A 27,150-nucleotide genomic window follows, 5' to 3' on the forward strand; every position below is an offset into this window, starting at 1 on the left:
TATAATATGTTGTGTTCTCTTTATTATTGAACATTTATCACAATAATATTAACAGTAGTTCACAAAAACAAAAGAAAATCTACAGTGCGTCCCGTCTGAGTGGTTTTCTGTGTGTTTTCCTGCAGATTTATGACATTCAGACTGGACAGAAGATGCTGACGCTCAATAACCCAGATCTGGCCAATAACTACAAGCGCAACTGTGCCACCTTCAACCCGACGGACGACCTGGTGCTGAACGACGGCGTGATGTGGGACGTGCGCAGCTCGCAGGCCATTCACAAATTCGACAAGTTCAACATGAACATCAGCGGCGTTTTCCATCCCAACGGCCTCGAGGTCATCATCAACACGGAGATCGTATGCTTTTCTGCTCAGCTGAGCGCTGGTTACTACACTGTGTGTGTTTGCGTGTGCGTCCGTATGTCTGATCTTCTAATCTGTTCTATTAGTGAGGGTTTTCACTAATCGCTTGTCTAGAAATAATTAACAGTTACATTATTTAAATTGGGTCTAATTTACTTTTCTAATTATGTCTAAAAAGTAATCTCATGGGCGGCGCGGTGGCTCAGTGGTTAGCACTGTGGCCTCAAGAAGGTCGCTGGTTCGAGTCCCGGCTGGGTCAGTTGGTGTTTCAGTGTGGAGTTTGCATGTTCTCCCCGTGTTGGCGTGGGTTTCCTCCGGGTGCTCCGGTTTCCCCCACAGTCCAAACACATGCGCTATAGGGGAATTGATTAACTAAATTGGCCGTAGTGAATGAGTGTGTATGGGTGTTTCCCAGTACTGGGTTGCAGCTGGAAGGGCATCCGCTGTGTAAAACGTATGCTGGAATAGTTGAAGGTTCATTCCGCTGTGGCGACCTCTGAAATAGAGACTAAGCTGAAGGACAATGAAGTAATTTTATTGCTCTATAGACCATTTTGATGGATGTAAACAATAACAATGGTCCTAACGTATTTCCTGTTTCTTATGTTTGCATTTCTAGAGCTTCTGAAAAATCCAAAAAGGTGCACATAAAGATTAATAATGTTATGATAGCTGTTTTAATGTTGAATTATGATTGAATTCCCTCTTTCTACGGTTATGAAGTAGGAAATGTTCACAGGCATCATCACATTGAAATGGTCTATAAGGAGTTTAAAGGGATAGTTCCTCCGAAAATGAAAAGGTACTATATACTGTGTGTACATCTACTCTCCCACAAGTGGTTTCAAGGCTTTATGAGATTTAGACTTTTAAAACACAAAGGAGATGTTTAAAAGAAAGCTGTAAATCTGTAACCATTGATTTCCATAGTAGGGAAAAACAAATACTGTGACAGTCAATGGTTACCGGTTTTTAACATTTTTCAAAATATCTTCTATTGTGTTTTAACAGAGGTAAGCAACTCTTAATGTTTTGAAATGAATAAAAGACGATAAAACGATGACAGGAATGCCAATTTTGGGTGAAGTATGCCTTTAGACCAAGGGTCTCAAACTGCCGGCCCACGGGCCATTTGTGACCCCCCCCCCCCCCCCCCCTCCTCCTCCTCCTCCCTCCTGCCTGCAACTGACATAAAAAAATAACGAGATTCAGCCCCCAAAACATTCATTTTTGAATCACTATCATTGTTGTGCAGTCGCGTATAGCCACTTGTGGTTTTGACCCCCCTCCCACCAACTGGACATATAGAGTACTGTACTATGTGTTGGGTTTACCTTCGGTTTCTCTCAGCGTGCCGTCAAGAGTATAGATATAGACATATATAGATGGATAGATAGATATAGGGATGGATGGATGGATGTGGATGGATGGATATGGATGGATGTGGATGGATGGATGGATGGATAGATATAGATATGGATGGAGATAGATAGATAGATAGATATGTAGATAGATAGATATGCAGATAGATAGATAGATAGATAGATAGATAGATAGATATGTAGATAGATAGATATGCAGATAGATAGATAGATAGATAGATATGTAGATAGATAGATAGACAGATAGATATGTAGATATATGTAGATGTAGATGTAGATGTAGATAGATAGATAGATAGATAGATAGATAGATAGATAGATAGATAGATAGATAGATAGATAGATAGATAGATAGATAGATAGATAGATAGATAGATAGATAGATAGATAGATAGATTGATTGATTGATTGATTGATTGATTGGGACAGTATAATAACAATAATTATTTTGCCTATTATTAAATTGTAGTATTTTCATAGCAATGCTAACTATCCCTTCAATATGTACAATAAGAAGCAAAAAGAAGGAGCTTTGATACTCTGGGGAAGAATGTCTGAGTGCATTAGTTACGTCAGGTTTCCACTTTTTTGTTGTGCTTGAATGTTAAAGCGGCCCTCCTATGAATTGTCACTCACTGATTCGGCCCGCTGCCAGTTTGAGTTTGAGACCCCTGCTTAAAAGCATGAAGCTCTTACCGCTGCGCTGTTTCTGAAGTGTTTCCTTAACTGGAGCTCAGTGGGACCTGAGGACGTTTCATCTTCTTCACACGGTGCCGGCTCTAGATCAGTGCAGGATCGTCTTCAATAACAACGGAACCGTCATTTATGGAGGTATCGTATGGGAACCGCTGGATCTGCATCAATGGCAGTAGCTGCTGTGTGTGTGCGTGCGTTGTGTGCATCTGTCTCTTGTGAATGTGTCGCTCACGCTTAAACTGTGTCATGGTGTGTGTCTATTTGTGTGTGTGTGTGAAAATCTTATTGTATGTGTGTGTTATGTCAGTCTGTCTCATGTTGGTGCGAATGTGTGTTGTATGATTTTGTCATGTTGTATTTGTTGTTATAATTGTGTCGTGTGTGTGTTGTGCGAGTCGGTCTGTGTGTGAATCTGTATATGTTGTTGATTGTGTGTAGGTTGTGTGAATTCATCTCCTATTGTGTGTGTTGTGTGAATGTGTGTCTTGTATTTGTTGTTAAAATTGTCACTTTGTGTGTGTGTGTGTGTGTTCGTCATTCTCTGTCATGCTGTGTGAATCATTTTAATGTTGTTGTGGTCCTGTGTGTTTATTTAAATGTGTGTTGTGTCTTTGTGTGTGTGAGTGGGTGTTGTGTGAATTTGTCTGGTCTTTTTTTGAATCTCTCATGTTGGTGTGTGTGTGTGTGTGTGCAAATCTGTTTTGTGAAACTGTGTGTGAGATCTTGTTGTGTGAATCTGTCTCATGTTGTTATGGTAGTGTTTGAGTGTGTTGAGTCTATCTTGTGTGTATATGTGTGAGAGAGAGGAGGATCTGTGTCTCATTTGTGTGTTGTGTGAATCTGTGTTGATGTTGTGTGTGTGTGCGCATTGTAGCGATGCTGCAGGCTGATGATGAGGATGATATGATGGAGCAGCAGATGAAGAGTCCGTTTGGATCCTCCTTCAGGACTTTTGATGCCACCGACTACAAACCCATCGGTATGATGAGCTCCATCACAAACATGCTCAAATATTAGACTTTAAATACACAGAGTCTGACATAACTATGTGAGTGAACTCAAACAAATGAAGACTTCTATACATTTGTCTGCGATTATAGACCAATACAACGCTTTCCAAAATGCAGTGATGTGTATATATAAACATTTAATAACATTTACTAATTTATGTTTTCATTATAAAAATAGTTTGTTGTGTATGGAAAGTAGACATTAGCTGAGTATCTTGTAATCCCGATGCTCTGTTTGCTTCCTCAGCCACCATTGATGTGAAGAGGAACATATTTGACCTCTGCACAGACACCAAAGACTGCTATCTGGCTGTCATCGAGGTATCTTGTGCTTTAATCTCGATGTATTTGTTATGTATTTGCATCTTTAAAAGTTTTCAGTTGTTTTTTTGTTGCATTAAACTTTAACACCATATAATACAGCGTCAAATAAATCTTCAAAGCCATTATTATGCTCTATAAAGCGTAAAATGAAGCCTTCATGAGGGGATTCGGGTCAGCTTCCTTAACAAGAAAAAAACAACATAATAATAGTTATTAATATTATTATGATTATTATTTAGCATTTTTTTTGTCTTGTACAGAATAATAACTCTGTGTGAATGTGTGTAACAGAACCAGGACTCGATAAATATGGACACTGTGTGTCGTCTGTATGAAGTGGGTCGACAGAGACTCGCAGAGGAAGAAGAGGACGAGGAAGATCAGGTGAGAAATTGGCATCATTGATGATTATTGTGAAAAGCACATAAATAAATAAACGAACTTGAATTTAATTTAAAGTCAAGATGAAAATTGCAATATTTATATTATTTTGTGAACTCAAATGAGATCCAGTGTTGCCAGATTGGGTGGTTTTGAATTTGATTGTGCAGATGGCACACTGTAGGTGGGTTGGTTTAATTTGGGCGGTTTTGAAATGTAAGTTTGAGATGAAACTTATTTAAGGGTGATCTGCATAAATGGTTATCATAATATGTTTGAAAAAGTCCCACCCCTGCCGTCCAAAGCCACGCCTCCTGAAATCACGAACGCACACCGTAAAGATGACAGTAGACAACCCACTATATCAGGGCTATTCAGTTAGTTTGTCATGGGGGCCAGTCCATAAAAAGTGTCCCAAATGAGGGGCCGGAGAGATCTGACTTGCAATATAAGTGATGACACAACAGCAATATGAGAGCCCATATGCTGTATTTTAGCTCCTTAAGACACCCACGTTGGCCTTTTCTACATTAAAATGTTAATATATTGTATTTTAAGCTACATAACGTCACTGCATTGCACAACGTGGCTTTTTTTTACAAGCATACCCAAATGTTGTATTTCAGAGCACAACAGAATCAGTGCATTGCTGAAGCAGGCTTCTTCTACAGTCAGACACATTCATATGTTGTTTTTAAACTGCGTAACTATTAGGGATGCAACCATTATAGATTTTGGTTGTACGATTATATAGTCTGAAGAATAATTACGGTTTCACAGTTATCACGTCTAATGTAAAATCAAGCTTTATATTAAGCATTTAAATAAACTGTTGTAATCATCTGCGTTCATACATACTTAATTAGTTTAATCATTTATAATAATTCATCTAACATCTTTTGTTTACATGAAAACATACACTACAGCATGAGACCTTTTCTACTGGGTGTCGTTCCGCTTGCGCACACATATTGGCATATATTCTTACATTGGAAATAAACTTGCGCACGGAAAGGATGCGATATGTGAACGGCCTGCTGCTATAGTTAATCTAGTGTGTGTGTGTGTGTGTATTAGCCTCGGTATAAGCTCTGAACTCTAAACTAGCGCACAGTTGGCATAACTTTGAGTTACAGCACTTTCATTCTGTGCAACAGAAACGCAGCGTTGAGAAGCCTTTAATATTAAGCGTGATGAATTAAAGTGCAGTTAATAGAAATGAAATCATTGCATCCCTATTAATGATATCAATGCATTGCACATAAGGCCTTTCCTACAAACATATCCAAATGTTTTGGGCTGCTCGCGCCACTCGACTCACGCTCTGCGCAATACTGTTCAATACTGCAGCTGGTGCTGTATTAAACAGGAGCACGTCCCTTCATAACCATAGCGGCTGCTTTTCCACTGAACTAAATTTTATTTTTGATGTCTTGGTCACTATTTGGAGGGCCGAGGGCCTCAGGGGCCAAGTTCAGCCTGCGGGCCGCCAATTGAATAGCCCGGCTCTGGATCATGTCATTCACCAGTTAAAAAACTTTATAGTGCTTTATAATACCTATATTAATATATAATAATAAAATTATATAATTAATATATAATAATACCTATATTATCTTAATATCTTAGCCACGCCCCTCTCAAACCTTTAGTTTGCCATGAGGGAATGATATGCGAAAGAAAACCCCGCCCCCTACTCAATATTCAGCTTCAGTAGGAAGCACATCAACATACTGAAAGAAGTCTCAGCAGCTTTAACTGATTTGATCGGTCTGCTTCAGGAGGAAGATGACCAGGATGAAGAGGATGATGATGACTCTGATGATGACATTGACGATATCGACACCGACCCCCTGCTGGCCGAACTGGAGAACGACAACAACGGAGAAGAGGAAGAGGAGGAGGATGGAGAGCAGGACTTCTCTCCGTCTGATGATGAGGAAGTGGCTCGCCTGCTGGATGAAGAGGCGGATGATGATGATGATGACGACGACGATGATGACGACGATGATGACGATGATGATGATTCTGATGATAATGAGCAAGATGCGGAGCTGGTGCTGGACAACAGTGAGTTATTCATGCACACACACACACTGGAGAACACACACAATCTGTTTACTTGTGTTGTCTTATTTTGATGTGTGTGTGTGTGTGTGTTCTGCAGCGGACAGCTCTGATAACTCTGACCTGGAGGACGACATCATTCTCTCTCTGAACGAGTGATGACGGAGGAGTGACAGACGAGTGTGTGTGTGTGCGCTCTTTATGCACATTAACACACAGAGGCTCATATACAGCTGATCAACTCTGCAGATGACTCTGCTACAGTCTGATCTCCAGCGGTGTCTGATCACCGTTGAGGAGAGGTGATGGAACCTTCAACACTGAGCAGGAGAGCGTCAGTCTGTCATTTACGTGTGTGTGTGTGTGTGTGTGTGTGTGTGTGTGTGTGTGTCTGGGTTTTAGAGTGATGATCGACTGCTGTCTAGTGGAGTTCTGGGTTTGCATGCACATGTGTGTCCATACATATGTGTGGTCATATGGGTGCGTGCGTGTGTGTGTGTGTGAGCACATGCGAGCGTGCATGTGTGGTCATATGGGAACGTGCATGTGTGCGTGCGTGCTTATGTGTGTGTGTATGCATATGGGTGTGTGTCATATGTTCCTTGCATAAATACATTCATGTGGGTGCGTGCATGCATGTGTGCGCATCTGCATGTGTGTGTTCATATGCGTGTCTGTGTGTATGCCTGTATGTATGTATGTATGTATGCGTGTTCGTGTATATGTGCGCATCATTTTGTGGGTGTGTGTGTGTGTGTGTGGGCATGCATGAGTGTTCATTCATGTGTGTGCGCGAGTGCCAGTGACCTCTGACCTGCCCAGCCAGCGCTCCTCAGGTGATCTCTCTAGTTTGATTAGCGGCAGCATCTGAAGCTAGTTGTTCAGATGTTTAGTTCTCCGTTTTGCTTTTTGAATGCTAGTTTTGTTAGCTATCGCCTTGGTTTGATTTGAAGAGAAAGCGCTTTTAAGCCCTTGTGTGACTGATTGGATTAGCTGACGTTCACCGAGCAATAATTTGTGTTGATTCTGGATCGCTGTAAAGGAGTGTGAGGCCTGTGCTGGACCTGCGGCGGCGTTCGACTCTCTCCTGGAGGAAGCCGAGCGCCTGCGTTTGTCTTAAACTGCGCTTGACATGAAGTTGGCCATTTTTAAACATCAGTGTACAGCCTCCCTTTACTTTCCTCTCATAGTTTTGTTCATGCCTTTCCAAAGGGAAAGCTTTAAGGCCACATTGTGTACAGAATGTATGAAAAATATTTTTACTATACATGTTATTACAATAAAAGAGAGTAAATTGTTTTGTTTTTATTTTTTGAGTGGATTCCCTCAGTCGGTCAGTGTCAGACTCGCACACAGGGCTCTAATTTAATGATCTAGGAGCAAAGCTCATGGTGCAAAAGTGTTAAGGACGTGTCTAAATCCACTTTTAAGGATAGGAAAAACAGTATTAGAACCAGGCGCATGGTCTAACAAGGTTGTGCTTATTCTCTTAATGAGTTCTGGGTGTGTTTTGAGCAAAACATGCATTAAACCAATCAGAGTCTCATCTCACATTCCCTTTAAGAGTCGGTTGCATCGCTTTACTAGCGAGAAAACGGTTAAACAGAGCATCTGCAGCGCGAGGATAAAGAATGAGCCTCCTCCATTCAGCCTCTTTACTTTCTCTTTACTTTACTCCTTTACTTTGGTGGAGTGAGGAAACTGTGGAGACTCACTCCACTGAACACATCCATTAGCCCACATATTTAATTTCCTTTGTTAAGCGCAAAGATTTGCTTCAAAACTATTCCTAAATTCAGTTTAATCTCCAGCAAAGGAATAAATGAACAATAATAATGAAGTGTGGTCAAAACACTGAGTTATATCCACACACACGTCCTGTTCTGATGCCCCATATGGTGATGCAGACGTCTCCAAAACCCCACAGCTGGACAAATCTACACTTGTGTTTATTAAAACAGATATAAATCTGCAGATAATCAATAATACTGCTGATAATAATAACATTATACAGATGCAGATCGTCATGAATAAACTGAAAAAGCCCCCCGAGGTGAAGAAGGCCTGGAGGCAGTGCTGTTTATATTGATGTAGAAAATCATCATTTCTGGATCATTTTAATCTGTAAAGATATTTGTGTGTTGCTGATCATCCTGTGTGTGTTCAGCAGTGTGTACGTGTCTGGACCTGCATAGGTGCATAACTAACACACTCTGCTGGACTTTAGAGCAGCTTTTAGTTGGTCAATAGTGCGGTCTATTTCAGTTCCTCAACAATACGCTTTAACACATCTCCATTTCAGACCAGCACATCCATGAGACCATGAAGTGGTGCAAATGGATTTGCTATTTAAACAACGTGGTGTAAAACATGCATGTAAGGGTTGTGCTGGTCTGAAAATTACAACAAATCACACCAAACACATCTCACGACTTATTGTACCGGGTGTATGATAGAGCCCAATGAGTCTTCGAGTATTTTAAGAAGAGGAATTATTGATCTCTGCATTGGCATGTGTAATACAGATTAACCAAACAGGTTTTTTACTGAAATACCAATTTATCTTATTTATATTTTAGGGTTGCACTACATTTTCATCTGTCAAAAATGATTAGCAGACAAATGCATTAACTAAAGTATGAGTTAAAAAAGGAGAAAATATGAGCTCAAAAAAGGAAATGCAGCGTCACGGTTCCCTAAGTCTGCTCAAAGAACGCCCCTGCTGCTATTTTACCTGGCGATGCTGGTAAAATGACACCCCTCCACTCATTCACTGAATAAATGGTGGGTATTTTATTGGCTTGTGTTTTTAAAATCAGGATAATTAAAGTTTAATTTTAAAATTCTTGCAAAATTGCTTGATATTTTTGGCAAAATGTATAAATAATTTTGACGAAGTATGTCAGTTTTTCAGCCAAATGCATCCAGAATTTTCACCCAGAATTGTAATTTAGTGTAGATAAACAGCAAATGCCAGCTCAAGTGTGAGACCCATGCTGTGCTCAGTTTTCCATTGATTACGTTTGAGGATGTTGCAGTATAAATGTGCAATCTCACTTCAGTTCAAGTTTGATTTGGGAATTTCTCAACATTATTCTTCATTCAAGTCCTAGAGTTGTGCCAAAACAGGAAAAATAAGATGATGTGAATTGTGCCAGATCTGTGTCCCTGATAAAGGAACATCCACTGAAAGGAGAAGCGAAACACTGGGAAGAACCAGACTCCGTTGGGGAACCGGGGAGCCAGTTCTGCATCATTCAGAGGGATTGTGAAGGAGGAGCATCTGTCATGGTAAATACACAGGACAAAATTCACACACAAAATATATATACACTGTAAAACCCAATGAGTTAAGGTAACTCAAACCATTTGAGGAAACCGATTCCAACAAACCGTTTAAATTCAAAAACGAATCCTAATGAGTACTTTGAACTTAATCCATTTGAGTAAACGAAGCAATTTGAGCACAGTAAAACCTGATAAATGAAGAGAACTCAAACCAACTGAGTACTGTAAAACCCAATAAGTTAAGGCAACTCAAACCGATTGAGGAAACCGATTGCTACAAACCATTTGAGTTAAACTAATCTATATGAGTACTGTGAACTTACTCCATTTAAGTTGATGTAATGATGTATTTCATTAACTCATAACCTTCAACACTGAGTTCAGAACTTTTCAAATGAGTAGAATTAACTTTCAGTCAATATTAAGTTAACTACACTCATTTCATTTGATAAAGTTGACTGTTGGGTTTTACGATGCACATATAGGTGCAGGTTTTTACTCATTTATTATTTATTATGATTTTGAGAAGCGACAAGTAATAAGTTTGCAAATTTGCAATGCTGTCAGGTCTTAGTTTTAATAAAACATGTTGACAATATGCATGTGTACATGTAATCCTGATTTAATGAATCATGTTTAATGCACATTTAAGACAGAATATAAACTATAATGACAATTTATAAATGAAGAGGAATTCTGTTTAGTGACTCTAATTTTAAGACCTTTTCACACAAAATAACAGTCTAAAAAGAATTGAGCTAGTTTTAAGATAGTTAGACTAAATACACTGCTTCCGATAGGTTCTATTTATTTTATTTTAAGAATTAGGCTATTTTTATTTATTTAAGACTGCAAGTTTCATTATTTTATCTTAGTCTAAGTACACTGGAAGATTATTTGGCTTGTCTCTAGCCTGTATCTTTAATCAGTCATATGTAAACAGTTATTTATTTAATTTTTTTTGCAGTAAAGGCACTTTTCAAAACTTCTTTTTTAATAATATCAATATATTGAAGAGTCTGTTTATCACAAAGCTGTGGAAAGGCTTGTCAGCGTCTCCGTTTTGATTAGCATCATGAAAATATCATGTTTTATGTTTGGCATCAACATTAAAAGGCTAAGATCATTAATGTGATCATATTGTTTGTTCAATATCACGTTTGCAAAGGCAAATTTTGAATTAAAAGCATGTTTTGTCTATAGTTTGTACAAAAATTGAGAATTATTTATTTATTGGCTGTAATAGTCAAAATAGAAAAGCTATCACAACTGATAAAGTGTGCTGGGCTACATTTGTGAATGTGTTTGTTATATTGATATATCGTTTAATTTGCTCTGCTGGTAAATCTGTGTAAACGGATCGTAACGAGCTTTTGATCAATACATAATTATAAATGATTATATCAATAGACAACATTTAAATGTGCCAAAAAAAACGCAAACGTTTGTTGACTGTCAGATCTAGAACTGGATTTGGCTCCATCTAGTGGCGAGGAGGAGTGTGGGACCTTAATATCTTCCCTGATGAAAAAAAAACTATTTATTGGAAGGTAGGTCTTGCTAGTCTCAATGCTGGTCAGGAGACACCAAAACCAGCATACAGCAACAAAACACACCCTACCAGCATAAGCATATCAGCAGAGTTGCCCCAAAAACAATCTGATAAATGTCTATATATATGCCAGAATATATTTGCAAGTTATTTAAAACCAGAACAGAAATGTAAATGCACACACACTCGGAGGTCTCTGCCTAAATTGGATATACAGTGTTCAGCATAAATGAACACACTCGCTTTTGAAAATGAATGTTTTTTTTATCAATTTCTCAGAGAATCTAGACAATATACTGAACTGTGGTGCAACTGAATGTACTGAATTCATCACATAAGAGTTTGGTCACCGAACACTGAATAGAAACATAATACATTTAAATCCAAATGAGTTATTTCAGAAATAAATTCACAAACTACTGAATTACTTTATTATATAAAGTAATAAAATATATCTCTTGATCCCCCTCCCCTTCTTTATTAATATGTAATTCAATATTTCCCCCAACATGTTAATTTAGCTGTAGTGATTTTTGGACTGATCTTCAGTGTTGTTAGATGAGTGGATCAGTTCTGTCTTTGGTGCTGACTAATCTACTGTACATGCACAATGATATTACTGTAAAGCATCCTGGAGAAGAGAGATCTGTGAGGGGTGTGCTCAGTTATGCTGTGATGCAAATAACATCTCTATGCATGAGAAAGCACAGCAGCCCTTGCTTTAATAGTTCTGCTGCAGTGTTTTACAGAACCCCTCTATGAAACGTGTTCTCCTCAACACTGACCTACATCTGTGAGCAAAGCTGACCCAGAAGCGTCGGTGATTCACATCTCTCTATTAGGAGCCTCTTCTGTTCAGACACTGCACAACACACTAATGCTAGATCTGCTCATTTTCAATTATTTACAGTTTGGTGTGTGTGTGACAATTACCTTTAAATAACCTGTTTATTTGTGACTCAAGCGCATAATGGACAAGTTTTAGTGTACTTTCAGTTATATTTTACTTTGTAATTTTTTTTAAACTATTTATCTGTTGTGGTGATTCTACAGTTGCTATGGTAACACAACAACTATAGTAATTGATCTGTTGTGGTGATTCTACAGTTGCTATGGTAACAACAACTATAGTAACTGATCTGCTGTGGTGATTCTACAGTTGCTATGGTAACACAACAACTATAGTAACTGATCTGCCGTGGTGATTCTACAGTTGCTATGGTAACACAACAACTATAGTAACTGATTTGTTGTGGTGATTCTACAGTTGCTATGGTAACACAACAACTATAGTAATTGATCTGTTGTGGTGATTCTACAGTTGCTATGGTAACACAACTATAGTAACTGATCTATTGTGGTGATTCTCCAGTTGCTATGGTAACACAACAACTATAGTAATTGATCTGTTGTGGTGATTCTACAGTTGCTATGGTAACACCACAGCTATAGTAATTGATCCTAGTCTAGATGTGTGTGTGTGTGTGTGTGTGTGTGTGTGTGTGTATACATATACCTGTAGGGTAGTTTGTGTTAAAGACTTACAGTGCATTGAGTAATAATTTATGAATGGCATTTGTGGATGTTTTTGTTTGTGTTATGTGTGTGTGCTGACCTGCTCTTTTGATCACCCAAGGCAAGGTAGACAATACAAGGTTAACTGGAATAACCCATGGCTTTTCTTCTCAGAATGCTATCATTTCATCAGAGCTGGAATTGGTCGTGCGGTGGACTTTTTGTGTGGTGTTTTTGAGCCAGACGTGGCCTCAACATAAGTGCTGCCAGGTGTGTGAGCTAATATTATTGACAGTGGTTAACACTGTGGCCTCACAGCAAGAAGGTCTCTGGTTCGAGCCCCAGCTGGGTCAGTTGGTGTTTCTGTGTGGAGTTTGCATGTTCTCCCCGTGTTGGTGTGGGGTTCCTCCGGGTGCTCCGGTTTCCCCCACCGTCCAAACACATGTGCTATAGGGGAACTGATCAACTAAACTGGCCGTAGTGTGTGAATGTGTGTATGAACCACCAACTTATTTAGCATGTTTTACACAGCGGGTAACCTTCCAGTAGCAACCCATCACTGGGAAACACCCAGACACACTCTTTCACTACGGCCAATTTAGTTGATCAATTCCCCTATAGTGCATGTGTTTGGACTGTGGGGGAAACCGGAGCACCCGGAGGAAACCCACACCAACACGGGGAAAACACCAACTGACCGAGCCGCGACTCAAACCAGCAACCTTCTTCCTGTGAGGCCACAGTGCTATGCGCTGAGCCATTGTACACTGTTTACACCCCTTTCTGTGTATTATTTTCTTCAAATTTCTCACAGTATTTCCTCTAATATTTTTTCTTCTGGAGAAACTCTTATTTGTTTTATTTCAGCTAGAATAAAAGCAGTTCTTAATAGTTTTAAGCCCATTTTAAGGTCAATATTATTAGCCCCCTCAGCAATTTTAGTGTTGGATTGTCTCCAGATCAAACCACTGTTATACAATGACTTGCCTAATTACCCTAACTTTACCCTAATTACCCTAGTGAAGCCTTAAAATGTGACTTTAAGCTGAATACTAGTGTCTTGAAGAATATCTAGTCTAATATTATGTGCTGTCATCATGACAAAGAGAAAAGGCATCAGTTATTAGAAATTAATCAGTAAATTAATTATGTTTAATAAACGTTATGTTATACAGCACTTATTTTAAAAATATTCTACTTCAGCTATATGTTAATGGGTTATTTGTGAGCCATACATGTGATTTTTCCGAGTGTGAGCAGTTGATCCAGTGCTGTTTCAGTGGTGCTGAAAGGCGTCCCGCTCTTCTCCTCTTTTGAAAGCTGAATCTTGATCCAGAAATAATCCTGACGTGAGCTCCACATTATCTCCTCCACAGAAAACCACAATGGCTGCGCTGGAGAAGGAAGAAAGACTAAAAGCTTTGCTGATGGATTGCCAGTGGTGGAGCTGTGAGATTTTCTGCTCTAGTTTTCAAGCAGAAGCACCGTCAGTCAGTCAGTCAGTGTGACACAATAGCAGATACAAGCTCTCTTTCTGTAGACCACCACTACAAGCCAGAGCTGGAGGTCAATGCATGCGGCAATTAATTAATAAAACAAGCTCAAGCAATAATAATAAATAAATAATAAAAACTAGATCAATCAATAATGATAAATAAATAATAAATAATAAATAAATAAATAAATAAATAAAACTAGATCAATCAATAATAATAAATAAATAATAAATAAATAAATAAATAAATAAATAATAAATAAATAAAACTAGATCAATCAATAATAATAAATAAATAAATAAATAAATAAATAAATAATAAATAAATAAAACTAGATCAATCAATAATAATAAAATAAATAAACAAATAATAAATAAATAAAACTAGATTAATCAATAATAATAATTATAATAAATAAATAAATAATGCAGCTGAAGGGCATCTGCTGTGTAAAACATATGCTGGATAAGTTGGCAGCTCATTCCGGTGTGCCAACCCCTGATTAATAAATGGACTAAGCTAAAAGGAAAATGAATGAATGAACAAGTAATTAACAAATATTTAAATATATAAATAATAATGATAATAATACTTACAGTGCATCCAGAAAGTATTGAAATAAATGAATTTAATAATTTTTAGTAAGGCTGTAACATAAACAATGTGGGAAAAGTGAAGCGCTATCAATACTCTCCGGATGCACTGTATGTATATGTGTGAATATATATGTAACTCCCGCCGATCCTACACCACCCAACCCGCTCTGAGCTGGGATCGAACCGGTGGCCTTCTGCAGGATGCTCTAACAAGGAGGCTAAAGACCATGGCCTCTAGTAGCAGTCGCTAGAGCACCTTTTCAGACTTACCTGCACAGCACTTTACTAGCTGGCCTCTGTTATATAAATATATATGTATATGTGTATATATATATATATATATGTATATGTATATATGTATGTATGTATGTATATATATATATAATATATATATATAAATATAATATATATATATCAATAAAAATCTGTTATTAAAAATAATGTTATTATTTATTATTAATGTTATTTGTTTATTGATAGATTTTTATTGATATATGTATATGATATATATATAATATCAATAAAATCTGTCAATAAACATAACATTAATAAATAAATAATAACATTTTATTAAAAATATATAAAACTAATAATAAATAAAATCAATAATTAATCAATAATAAAATGTTTAAAAAATGATAAAATAAATACTAACATATTTTAGAACAATTTTTAAGATCAAAATATTGTTTTGTGATGTTTAACAAATCAATTATTATATAGTTATATGAACTCTTACCCTGCTCAAAATGTTTAATTGATAGTTTATCTTGACCAATAGCAACATTTGCCAAAATACATCTCTCTCTCCCCCTCTCTCTCTCTCTCTCTCTCTCTCTCTCTCTCTCTCTCTCTCTCCCTCTCTCTCTCCCTCTCTCCCCTCTCTCTCTCTCTCTCTCTCTCTCTCTCTCTCTCTCTCTCTCTCTCTCTCTCTCTCTCTCTCTCTCTCTCTCTCTCTCTCTCTCTCTTTGTATTTCATTAAAATATTTATTTAAATATGCGTGACTCCGCCCACCCGAATGCGCAGAGAGAGAGAGAGAGAGAGAGAGAGAGAGAGAGAGAGATCCACTTTTACAATAAAACCTCAAAGAGCAAAGTGCAATTATTACAAAATACCATAAGACACTATCCAATCACCAGACATCAGCAGTCCAATAGCAGCATGTAGATTAGGCTTCATTATATAGGCTATACCATTCATATTTAAATTCATGTAAATTCCCTGTGAGTTGATCAAATCTTCCGTTCTAATACTGGATTTAACCAAAAGCAACAACACATTTCTAAATTAATCAATCACAAATTGATAGTTTAGCTTGACCAGCAGCTAAATTAGCCAAAATACACCCCCCCCCCTCTCTCTCTCTCTCTCTCGCTCTCTCTCTCTCTCTCTCTCTCTCTCACTCTATATGTTCATTAGAATATTTATTTAAATATGCGTGACTCCGCCCACCCGAATGCAGAGAGAGAGAGAGAGAGAGAGAGGGAGAGATGGTGATGATGATGGCGGAGCAGCATCGGTTCTGAGAGCGGATCTTTATATAATCTCCTTCACTGATTTTATTGTAAATATCCAGCAGAATCCGCCCGCCCGACACAACCGAGCATGGGCAACGAGGCGAGCCTGGAGGCCGGGGATGGAGCCACTATGGCGGGCATGTCGGCTCCAGCACCGCCGGGCTCCGGACAGCTCCTGAAGCCCGTGAATGGCGCAGCGGCCGGGGCTGGAGCATCAGCCGAGCACAGGGCGGGGATGACCAGGTAACAGCGGCGTTATTACGCAACTAAAGGCCCTTATAGACAGATGCACGCATGCTTTTGCGTTTCTCTTCGAAATCACGCAGGGTTTGACAGCGTGTGATTGATTTGGAGGGATGCAGCTGTGTGTGATGGTGATGATGGTGCTGATGATGATGATGATGGGATGCTCGTTTCTATATATATAGCTTTAAATGTGTGTTAATATATGTGGTGGGGAATTGAAGACGGGGATTCTGATGTGCTGACGTCGTAAGATCAAAGAAAGCGACACACCTGAGATGCACAAACGGAGAAACTGAAATGATGCTGAGAGAGAGAGAGAGAGAGAGAGAGAGAGAGAGAGGGATGAGAATCGTGTGAATGAGAAATGCGCTCGTGCATGTGTACTGCTGAACATCATATCACGCGCACACAACCACAAGCATCATATTTGTGTGTGTGTGTGTGTGTGTGTGTGTGTGTGTGTGAAATTCTCAATCATCCTCCTCGTGAGATTTGCACGCGTGCTGTGGAAGTGTGTGCTGGATGTATGGCGACGCATTACGCACTCTCCAAATAAAGCATGATTTTTTTACCCTAATGCTGGGTCAAATATGCACAAACCCAACCATTAATAGTGTCATTTAAATAGCAAATGCTAAAAACAACCCATAAATGCATATTTGACCCAACACTGGAGTAAATCAAGCATGCATTTTCCCAGTGTGCAGCGATTGAGCATCACCCCCCCCCCCTATATATCTATATCTGATGAGTAAACAATAGTGAGCCGTATCAGGTGTGTATTCCTGCTGTCCTCATTCACATATTTTCCCTGCTCTCTGCAAATGGCTGTCGGTGTGTGTGTGTGTGTGTGTGTGTGTGTGATGGAGGGTAAGAGTAACTGTAAGTGCTTTTACATGAAGAATTGATAGCACTGCAACACGCGCTCGTTCATCCGTTCATCAGCAGCTCGACGGAGGACTGACTCATATTTACATCTGATCTCTGATGGCGTACAGGCTAATAATAGTGTGTGTGTGTGTGTTTGAGATACACATCGCTTCTCTGTGTGTGTGTGTGTGTGTGTGTGTGTGTATGTTAAAGCGACACATCATTCTGTGTGCGTGTGTGTTTAAGCTACATGTCGCCCCAGTGTGTGTGTTATGAGCTATACATCACTTGTTTGTGCATGTGTGTGTGTGTGTCTGTGTTATGAGCTACACATCTCCTCTGTGTTTGTGTTTGAGCTATACATCGCCTATGTGTGTGTGTGTTTGAGCTACACATTGCATGTGTGTGTTTTTATGAGCTACACATCGTCTGTGTGTTTCAGTTTGAGCTGTACATCGCTTTGAAGTGTGTGTTATGAGCTGTACGTTGCTTCTGTGTGTGTGTTTGAGCTACACATTGCATGTGTTTGTGTTTTTATGAGCTACACATCGTCTGTGTGTTTGAGTTTGAGCTGTACATTGCTTCTCTGTGTGTGTGTGTTTGAGCTACACATTGTTTCTGTGTATGTATGTGTGTGTGCTATGAGCTACTCAATGCTTTTGTGTGTGTGTGTGTGTGTGTGTGTGCGTGTGTGTATGAGCTATACATCTCTTCTGTGTGTGTGTGTGTTTGAGCTACACATTGCTTGTGTGTGTGTGTGTGTGTTATGAACTATACATTGCTTCTCTCTATGTGTGTGTGTGTGTATATATATATATGAGCTACACATCTCTTCTGTGTGTGTGTGTTTGAGCTATACATCACTTCTGTGTATGTTTATGAGCTACACATTTATATGTTTTTTATATCCATGATGATGATGATGATGTGGGGATACGAACATACAGATTGAAAAATAGATTGGGTAATTAATATATTAATGTATGTCAAAAACAGGGGCGGCACGGTGGCTCAGTGGTTAGCACTGTGGCCTCACAGCAAGAAGGCCACTGGTTTGAGTCCCGGCTGGGTCAGTTGGCGTTTCCGTGTGGAGTTTGCATATTCTCCCCGTGTTGGCTTGTTGGATTTCTCAGAGAAATCAGTCAAGTTTGGTGAAGGAGAAATCATGGTTTGGGGTTCTTTTCAGTATGGGGGTGTGTGAGAGATCCCAGCAGCTCAAAATGTTCTGCTATACTGCTCCTAAGGTATGAGTAAAAATTTAGATATTTTTTGTTGTTGTTTTTTTAGGACAACAGTGTCTCTGGCAGAAAAATATCCAAAGATGCTGTTTTAAATTGTAAAAAAAATAGTTTTTAAAACTAATGAAGACAGCAGAAGTCAATGATTCATTAGAATTATTCAGCCTGACGTGTTTCTGCTCTAAAATACGTTTAATGTTTCCCAAATTAAAATATATTGTGGAGAAAAAGTGGCAAAAGTTGTAGTTTTTTAGCCAGACATTTAAAAAGAATATATATTAGAGCAGTAATCTCAATACTGTGAAACCATGATATTTTTATCCAAGGTTATCACACCGTCAGAATCTTATACTTGCCCATGCCTGTTATGCACTACTCTACAGTATTTTGTAGAATAAATAGTGTAAGTAGTGCGTTCACACTGAAAACTCTAATAATTAGTGCACTTTAAATACCCGGATGATGCACTTACTCAGCCGGTAAAATGAAGTGTGTAATGATGGACACTTCACACACTCAACACCTGCAGCTTCTGCTGCTTTGTATTGTTGAAGGGGCGGAGCTATCAGGCACTGATGTTGGGTTACTTTATTAATTTTGGATTGTGAAAGCAGAATTTCTCTTACGAGAGTGAGTATAGCGCCTCCTAATGGTGAATGCAGCTATACTCACGGCAGGTATTATTTGGTAGGTTGGTCATGTATTTCACTAATTAGGAAACCGACAGACGTAACCAGGGAAATGTTTGCGTATAGTAAAAATAACATTAGTGCTCCGTTTAGGACGACACTACATAGATATACTATGCTGCTGTGTGTTTAAGTGTATAGTGTGCCATTTAGGACGCAGCTCATGTCTTTCATTTAAAGCATTTTTATATTAGATGTTATTAAGTGAAAGGTGATGGTTTCTGGCATTAATTTATCTGAAAGTTGTGTTTAACCTTAAAGCAGCAGGTTTCATGTCATGTGACTGCACGAAAAAACAGTGTTATACTAGTATTCAGTTAATATGTATTTCTGATGTGAGTTTGATCATCATCTTATGTTATATTTATACTGAAAACACCAGCAGATAGTGTGTGTGTGTGTGTGTGTGTGTGTGTGTGTGTGTGTATAAAATATAACTCATAATCACAGTTACTCTACTGTACAAATGCAGTTTAAAAAATGTCGACCTCCCCATAAATTGAACTGACCCATATTAAAATATACCTTAGTATTGTAGGGTAATTTACTATAGAACATGTAGTAAGGTGGCTTAGCAGTGTCGCGATGTTGCCTCACAGCAAGAAGGTCACTGGTTTGAGTCCCGGCTGGGTCAGTTGGTGTTTCTGTGTGGAGTTTGCATGTTCTCCCCGTGTTGGCGTGTTGGATTTCTCAGAGAAATCAGTCAAGTTTGGTGAAGGTTAAATCAAGCTTTTGACAAGCTGTTTTACTATAGTTAATGACAGAAAGGTTCTCATTTGTCCATCATTTGATATACAGGCTTTTTAAAGCCTTTTGGTATCTTAATGTGATGTCCATGGTGTGATTTATGCATGTGATGTGTGCACTAGTTTTATATTAGTTTATATTGGTTATGTGGTGGACATTGCGCTCTCTCGCTCTCGTTAACATGCTTAAATACCTGTGCTTTATGACAATATAAAGCTGTTTAAGTCCTCGTGTGTGAGATTTAAGGGTTGGGACTCTGCTGAAGTCTGTTCTGAAATGAAAGTGTCAGACTTTCGTCTTTCGCTACGGTTTTTAATGATGCGCGACTCGCATTGACAGGTGAAAATCTGATCTACCTGCTCACACTGCAGACACGAGGGCACAGATCCCATTCATATCGGATTAATTTCCACATATGAACAAGGCCTGAATCTGATTTGAGTAAATCGGAATCCATGCTTACATGTACATGGGCCATATCCGATCTGTGCCACATGGGAGAAACAAATCGGTATTGGGTCACTTGAAGAGTGCAGTGTGAATGCAGCCTTAAAGTGGATCAGAAACAATTAAGAACTGCTTTTATTCTAGCCGAAATAAAACAAAATAAGACTTTCTCCAGAAGAACAAACATTATCAGACATACTGTGAACATTTCCTGAATCTGTTACACATCATTTGGGAAATATTTGTAAAAGAAGAAAGAAATTTAAAGGGGGGCTAATAATTCTGACTTCAGCTGTACATGCCAACTAACTCTCATTAGATTATCAGTAGACTGTTAGGGTTGGGGTTAGTATAAGTTGACATGTACTAGCAAAGTTTCTTATAGTCAGTTAAATGCCTGTTGCAGGAGCAGCATCAGCAGATATTAAACAGACAGTCTACTAATACTCAACTGGACCATCAAAATAAAGTGTTTCCTATTGTTTTCAAACACAGCACTCCACTATAAGACCCGTCTAGTTTTGCTCGCAATGTTAGCATTTCTTTTTTTGTTCGGTTTACTCACCGTCAACATTCAACTCAGCTGCACACCTCGATGTTATGTTTGATTATTCCGCTGAAACGCCAGTAAATACACGGATTATTGCAAATGGAGGGAGATTTCATTACAGCAGTTAACTGGTGGGTTATTTACGTTCTCCTGTGTTCTGTATAAGTGTGGTGTTTGTATCTGATTTTTATATAATACATTGACATATAATAGCTAGGTCTGTGTTTATTAGTGCTGTCAAGCGAATTATCGCGTTCAGAAAAGGTTTGTACACATGAATGTATTGAGAACACGTATATAACATGTATACACGCCACGTTTTCTTCCGTTTTCAGTCAGTTTCTTCAACTTTTCCCCATTGATGAGCAAAAATGTTGGGTACTCTGTAAAGGCTGTTTGGCATTTCTCATTTGGGCTGATTTAAAGAGTTATAAACAACATAACACATAAACATTTGATGTTCTGATCGCGATTCCTATGAAAGAGAATCACTTCCTGCCCTCCATCTGAATTTCACACGTCATCAATGACGTCATGTGAAAACAACCTATAGGGGAATTGATGAGATATATTGGCTGTAGTGTATGAGTGTGTGTGTGTGTGTGTGTGTGTGTGTGTGTGTGTGTGTGTGTGAATGAGTGTGTATGTGTGTTTCCCAGTACTGGGTTGCAGCTGGAAGGGCATCCGCTGTGTAAAACATATGCTGGAATAGCGATTCATATGTAATCTAATAGCGCCACCTGCTGGAGAAACAGTCAACACACACACACACACACACACACACACACACACACATTGGGGGAAACTTTAGTAGCGAGTATAGTGTTGATCTGTTATGTTTAGACTACTCTTAGACATGTATATAGTGTGTTCCTTCTAAATATGCATTAATGTATCCCAGACGTGTGATGTAACTCAGTAACTGCTGTAATCCTGTTCATTTCAGTTGATCAGGTTTGGGCCAGAATTATTACTGTTAATGAAAGTAACCCATAAAAATAATCTGAAACCAGTAACCCTTTATAAAAGAGTAATATAAAACTAAGCAAATCAAAGTAATATATCTAAATAAACATAAATAAAACGAAACAAGGCGCAGTGGGTAGAGCTCTCGCCTCACAGCAAGAAGGTCTCTGGTTCGAGTCCCCCCACAGTCCAAACACATGCGCTATAGGGGAATTGATGAACTAAATTGGCTGTAGTGTATGAGTGTGTGTGTGAATGAGTGTGTATGGGTGTTTCCCAGTACTAGGTTGCAGCTGGAAGGGCATCCGCTGTGTAAAACATATGTTGGAATAGTTGGCGGTTCATTCCGCTGTGGCGATTCATGATGAATAAAGGGACTAAACCGAAGTAAAATGAATGAATGAACATGTAGTAATATTCCTGTGGTAAATACTGTAGTGTTTTTGAATCTCACTCTAGTAAATACACCATAGTAAATTTATAGTACTATACCATGAACTACTGGAATATACGTTGCACTACCAAACACTCACCCAGCAGAGATGAAATACTGTATACCACACAGATGAACTCTTGCGTATCTCCAGATCATGAGCTACACAGACTCCCTCTTAATTATTTGATTGTGTTTTAATTATAGAGCTGTTTGCTATTTCAAAGAGAGGCTGTGATGTTTTTAAGCGAGGCTCCTCAGATAAGCAGTGCGAGCACAATCACACTGTGTCAGCTTTTTCATTTAATTAATGAACAGCGAAGCATAAACTAGAGAAAAATGGCAGCCGCTGTGGTGCGCTCAGTGTCCAGATTCACTCACTCCTCTTCAATCACTGCGTTAAGTGGATTATACACGGCACACATGCTTCTCTTACTTACAGACTGTCTTGGATCAAGTCTAAATATCTCATAATTCTGAAATCCAGAAGTGTTTTCTGGACGATCAATAATGAGTTCAAATGAAGAGAGGTTTCCTTAAGAGAAGCACAATAATGTGGACAAACACAACCACTGGGTCAAAAAGTGTCATTTAAATGTAATTAGAAAAAAGATTTACCTAACATTTGCTTTGTTCGTATTTGACCCAAAGTTGTCGGGTTGTTATAATGGAATAGAAAAGAATGGACTCTGCATTGTTGAAAACCCAATTTTCTGGTGTTGGGTTGTTAGAATAGAATAGAATAGAATAGAATAGAATAGAATCGAATCGAATCGAATCGAATCGAATCGAATCGAATCAAATAGAATCGAATAGAATAGAATACACTCTGGGTTGTTGTAACCCAATGCTAGGTCAAATGTTGGCAAACACAACTATTGGATTAAATTTTATAAAACAAATAACCCAACGTTGGGTTTGTATGTATTTGAACTGAAGTAAGTTGAAGATAACTCAGCATTTTTGATTGTTGGTTTGTCTTAGAATATAATAGAATAGAACTGAATGCATTCTGGGATGTTGTAACCCAATACTGGGTCAAATGTGCATGGACAAACAAAATTGATGGGCTAAAAAGTGTCATTTTTATGTATCATGAACATACCATGAACATCTCGATGTGTGAAAGTGTTCCTCTATATGTTTTCATCGATGTTGTTGACAATACTGATCCATCCACAGAGTTTGTAATGCAGTCAGATCTTCACAAATACAAGCGCAGCCGTTTAGAGCTCATTTCTGGTTGATGGTGTCAGAATTTTCCGGTATTCTGGAATGGATGTGTGAATGGTCTATTTTGGAAAAATTCCATAACGTCCTCGCCTGCGTGAACAGCACTTTTATGAATTGACCAGTAAAGTCCTTCTGGAAATTTTCCAGATATTTACCGCTATCACTGTGTGAAATGGGCTAATATCTCTCCTCGTTTTGACTCATTATTTCTGAAAACAGGACCATATTTTTTGCCATTTTTGAAAGTTATTTACAATACCTTTAGCTGATCGTGAAAAGTCTCGCTGAGGTGCTGAAAAGGCGTCAGGCGTCAGATTGTCAGTGTGTGTCTCCCGCTGGATCAGTCACATGACTCTGCTGAATGAGTTTGGCGAGTGTATCCGTGTGAAGCCGTGTGAATCCTGGCCCCGTTGAGCCGCCGATCTGCTCGTTTTGTTCATTTCTGTCTTATTTGACACAGCTGAGATCATTAGCAGAGACACGCGTCAACTGAACTATTAATCCAGACACACAAAACAAGCAGAGAGTCTCTGCAGGACCAGGAATTCAAGATCACTGCTGTAAGAGGCCCTTAAAGCACACATGAGATCAAAACTGACCATGCTGATGTTGGTTAGTCTTTGGTACACCTTTGAATCTTTGTTACGCCTTCAAACATGAATGAATGAATGAATGAATGACTGAATTACATAATTTGTTTACAGTGTACGTCTGAGCTTTTCCAGCATAGAGTTCTCCAGCATCCACAGGACTGTAGAGTTTCCCTGTAGGATCTTCTTAACATTGGAGCTGACGTTTGAGGAGAAACAAAACATTGGAGTTGGACAGAAACTGGACACTGAAGGCTCACTAAGTGCATCTGCAGAAACGCGCGCGTGTGTGTGTGTGTGTGTGTGTGTGTGTGTGTGTGAAAGGGAACTGAAGTGCACTAAGTGAGCTGGTGTTTGGGAAAGGCTAATGGCTAAACCCACTGGACATTTAGTCTTTTAGCAGACGCTTTTATCCTACAAATCAAGAACAGCACAAATGATAGATCTAGAGAGCAACAATTTACAGTACACACACACACACACACACACACACACACACACACACACACACATTGAACTTCTATACATGGTTTACAGGGACACTCCATAGGTGCAGGTGTAAAGTATTTTACACTATAAATAGCGCTTATTATATGGCCCTACCCCAAGATTGTGAAGATCTTGTTTAGTACCCACCTTAATAGAGTACAACCAAGTAATACACATGTCATTGTACAACTTTGTTTTGCTGTAAACCACATAAACATGTACGCACACACATACCGATAAGAAAAAACTAAAAATGCCATAGTAATGACTGCTAAATGCATGAAAAGTGGAGTCAGTTAATTACCGTATATATAAGGACACTTACTGTTAGCCATAATTTTATTGCACAGTGGAAAAATAGTCTGTAAAGTTTACAATAAAATCCCTCAGCTGTGGTTGCCAGACATTTACTGTTAAAAACACAGTAGGAAGTGTAAAATATATTTATGGTAAACTACCGCATTTTATTAAATTATATAAATATTCATTATTTATCAACATTAGATAACAAAACTTATAGCCTTAGGCATTTTCACAGTTGAAATTATTGATATGTGTGTTACAGTGTAGCATTTTTAATGTTTTTATCATTAAAATTACAGTAATTTTCTTTATAGTGTTGTATTTTTAATGTTTTTACCGTTGAAATTACGGTTAATCTTTTACAGTGTAGCATTTTTACAGTTTTTACTGTTGAAATTACAGCAATTTTTTATAATGTAGTATTTTAATAATAAACTAATTACTGTAAATTTTAATGAAATTACTTTAATTTTAAATAACAGTAATGTTTACAGACTAGTATCTTTACAGTTTTTAATGTTTAAGTTACAGTATTTTTTTTACAGTGTAGGATTTCTTTCAGTTTTTACTATTGGAAATATAGTAAATTTTAACAATATAGCATATTCACAATTACGGTTATTATTTTTTATTTATTTATTTTTTTTTTTTTTTTTACAGCATTTTTACAGATTTCTTCCTGTTGAAATGAGTAATTTTTACAGTGTTTTAACCTTTTAAATGACAGTAAGTACTTTACAGTGTAGCATTTATATAGTTTTTAGGATTGAAATTACTGTATTGTTTTACAGTGTAGCATTTTATAGTTTTTACCATTGAAATTACGGTAATTTTTTTAAAAAAGTGTAGCATTTTTACAGTTTTTACTATTGGAATTATGGTAATTTTTTACAATATAGCATATTTACAGTTTTTACCGTCACAATTACGGTGATTTTTTAAACAGCATTTTTACAGATTTTTTCCTGTTGAAATGACACATTTTTACAGTGTATTAACCTTTTAAATTACAGTAATTACTTTACAGTGTAGCATTTTTACAGTTTTTACTGTTGAAATTACAGTAATTTTTTATAGGGTAGCATTTTAATAAAATAAACTAATTACTGTAAATTTTAATGAAATTACTTTAATTTTAAATAACAGTAATGTTTACAGTGTAGTATCTTTACAGTTTTTACTGTTTAAATTAGTCTTTTTTTACAGTGTAGCATTTCTTTCAGTTTTTACTATTGGAAATTACGGTAATTTTTTACAATATAGCATATTTACAGTTTTTATCATCACAATTACAGGGATTTTTTTACAGCATTTTTACAGATTTTTTCCTGTTGAAATGAGTCATCTTTACAGTGTTTTAACCTTTTAAATTACAGTAATTACTTTACAGTGTAGCAATTTATAGTTTTTACTGTTGAAATTACAGTAATTTTTTGTACAGTGTAGCATTTTTACAGTTTTTACCGTTGAAATTACGGTAATTACTTCACAGTGTAGCATTTTATAGATTTTACTGTTGAAATTACTGTAATTTTTTTACAGTGTAGCATTTTTACAGTTTTTACCGTTGAAATTACGATAATTTTTTTTACAGTGTAGCAATTCATAGTTTTTACTGTTGAAATTACAGTAATTTTTTTGTACAGTGTAGCATTTTTACAGTTTTTACCGTTGAAATTACGGTAATTACTTTACAGTGTAGCATTTTATAGATTTTACTGTTGAAATTACAGTAATTTTTTTGTACAGTGTAGCATTTTTACAGTTTTTACCGTTGAAATTACGGTAATTACTTTACAGTGTAGCATTTTTACAGTTTTTACCGTTGAAATTACGGTAATTACTTTACAGTGTAGCATTTTTACAGTTTTTACCGTTGAAATTACGGTAATTACTTTACAGTGTAGCATTTTATAGATTTTACTGTTGAAATTACAGTAATTTTTTGTACAGTGTAGCATTTTTACAGTTTTTACCATTGAAATTACAGTATTTTTTCAGTATAACATTTGTAATGTTTTTACCATTGAAATTACAGCCATTTATCACAGTATAGCATTTTTACTACATTTTTACAGTGTAGATTTTTCTACAGTGCAGAAACTGCAGTCAAACATCTGAGTACACTTCACAAACACGTAGTCTGAAGCACACAGTGA

At 37.6% G+C, this 27,150-nt stretch overlaps 2 protein-coding genes across 2 annotated transcripts in view; both read left to right on the top strand.

Annotated features, from left to right (window-relative positions):
- LOC130234277 (DDB1- and CUL4-associated factor 1) overlaps positions 1-7,533 on the top strand; it is a 33,992-nt gene extending 26,459 nt beyond the window's left edge. Inside the window, exons 20-26 of the mRNA XM_056464554.1 lie at positions 126-359; positions 2,485-2,578; positions 3,318-3,422; positions 3,701-3,774; positions 4,069-4,161; positions 5,940-6,228; positions 6,326-7,533. Of these exons, the coding sequence (XP_056320529.1) occupies positions 126-359; positions 2,485-2,578; positions 3,318-3,422; positions 3,701-3,774; positions 4,069-4,161; positions 5,940-6,228; positions 6,326-6,384 (948 nt within the window). The 3' untranslated portion in view covers positions 6,385-7,533. The remainder of the gene's footprint in view (positions 1-125; positions 360-2,484; positions 2,579-3,317; positions 3,423-3,700; positions 3,775-4,068; positions 4,162-5,939; positions 6,229-6,325) is intronic.
- Positions 7,534-16,197: 8,664 nt separating this feature from the next.
- bsna (bassoon presynaptic cytomatrix protein a) overlaps positions 16,198-27,150 on the top strand; it is a 51,534-nt gene continuing 40,581 nt past the window's right edge. The window contains 1 exon segment of the mRNA XM_056464555.1: positions 16,198-16,433. Within this exon segment, the coding sequence (XP_056320530.1) occupies positions 16,279-16,433 (155 nt within the window). The 5' untranslated portion in view covers positions 16,198-16,278.

The sequence above is a fragment of the Danio aesculapii genome, chromosome 8 (genome assembly GCF_903798145.1).
Source record: "Danio aesculapii chromosome 8, fDanAes4.1, whole genome shotgun sequence".
Taxonomy (NCBI): domain Eukaryota; kingdom Metazoa; phylum Chordata; class Actinopteri; order Cypriniformes; family Danionidae; genus Danio; species Danio aesculapii.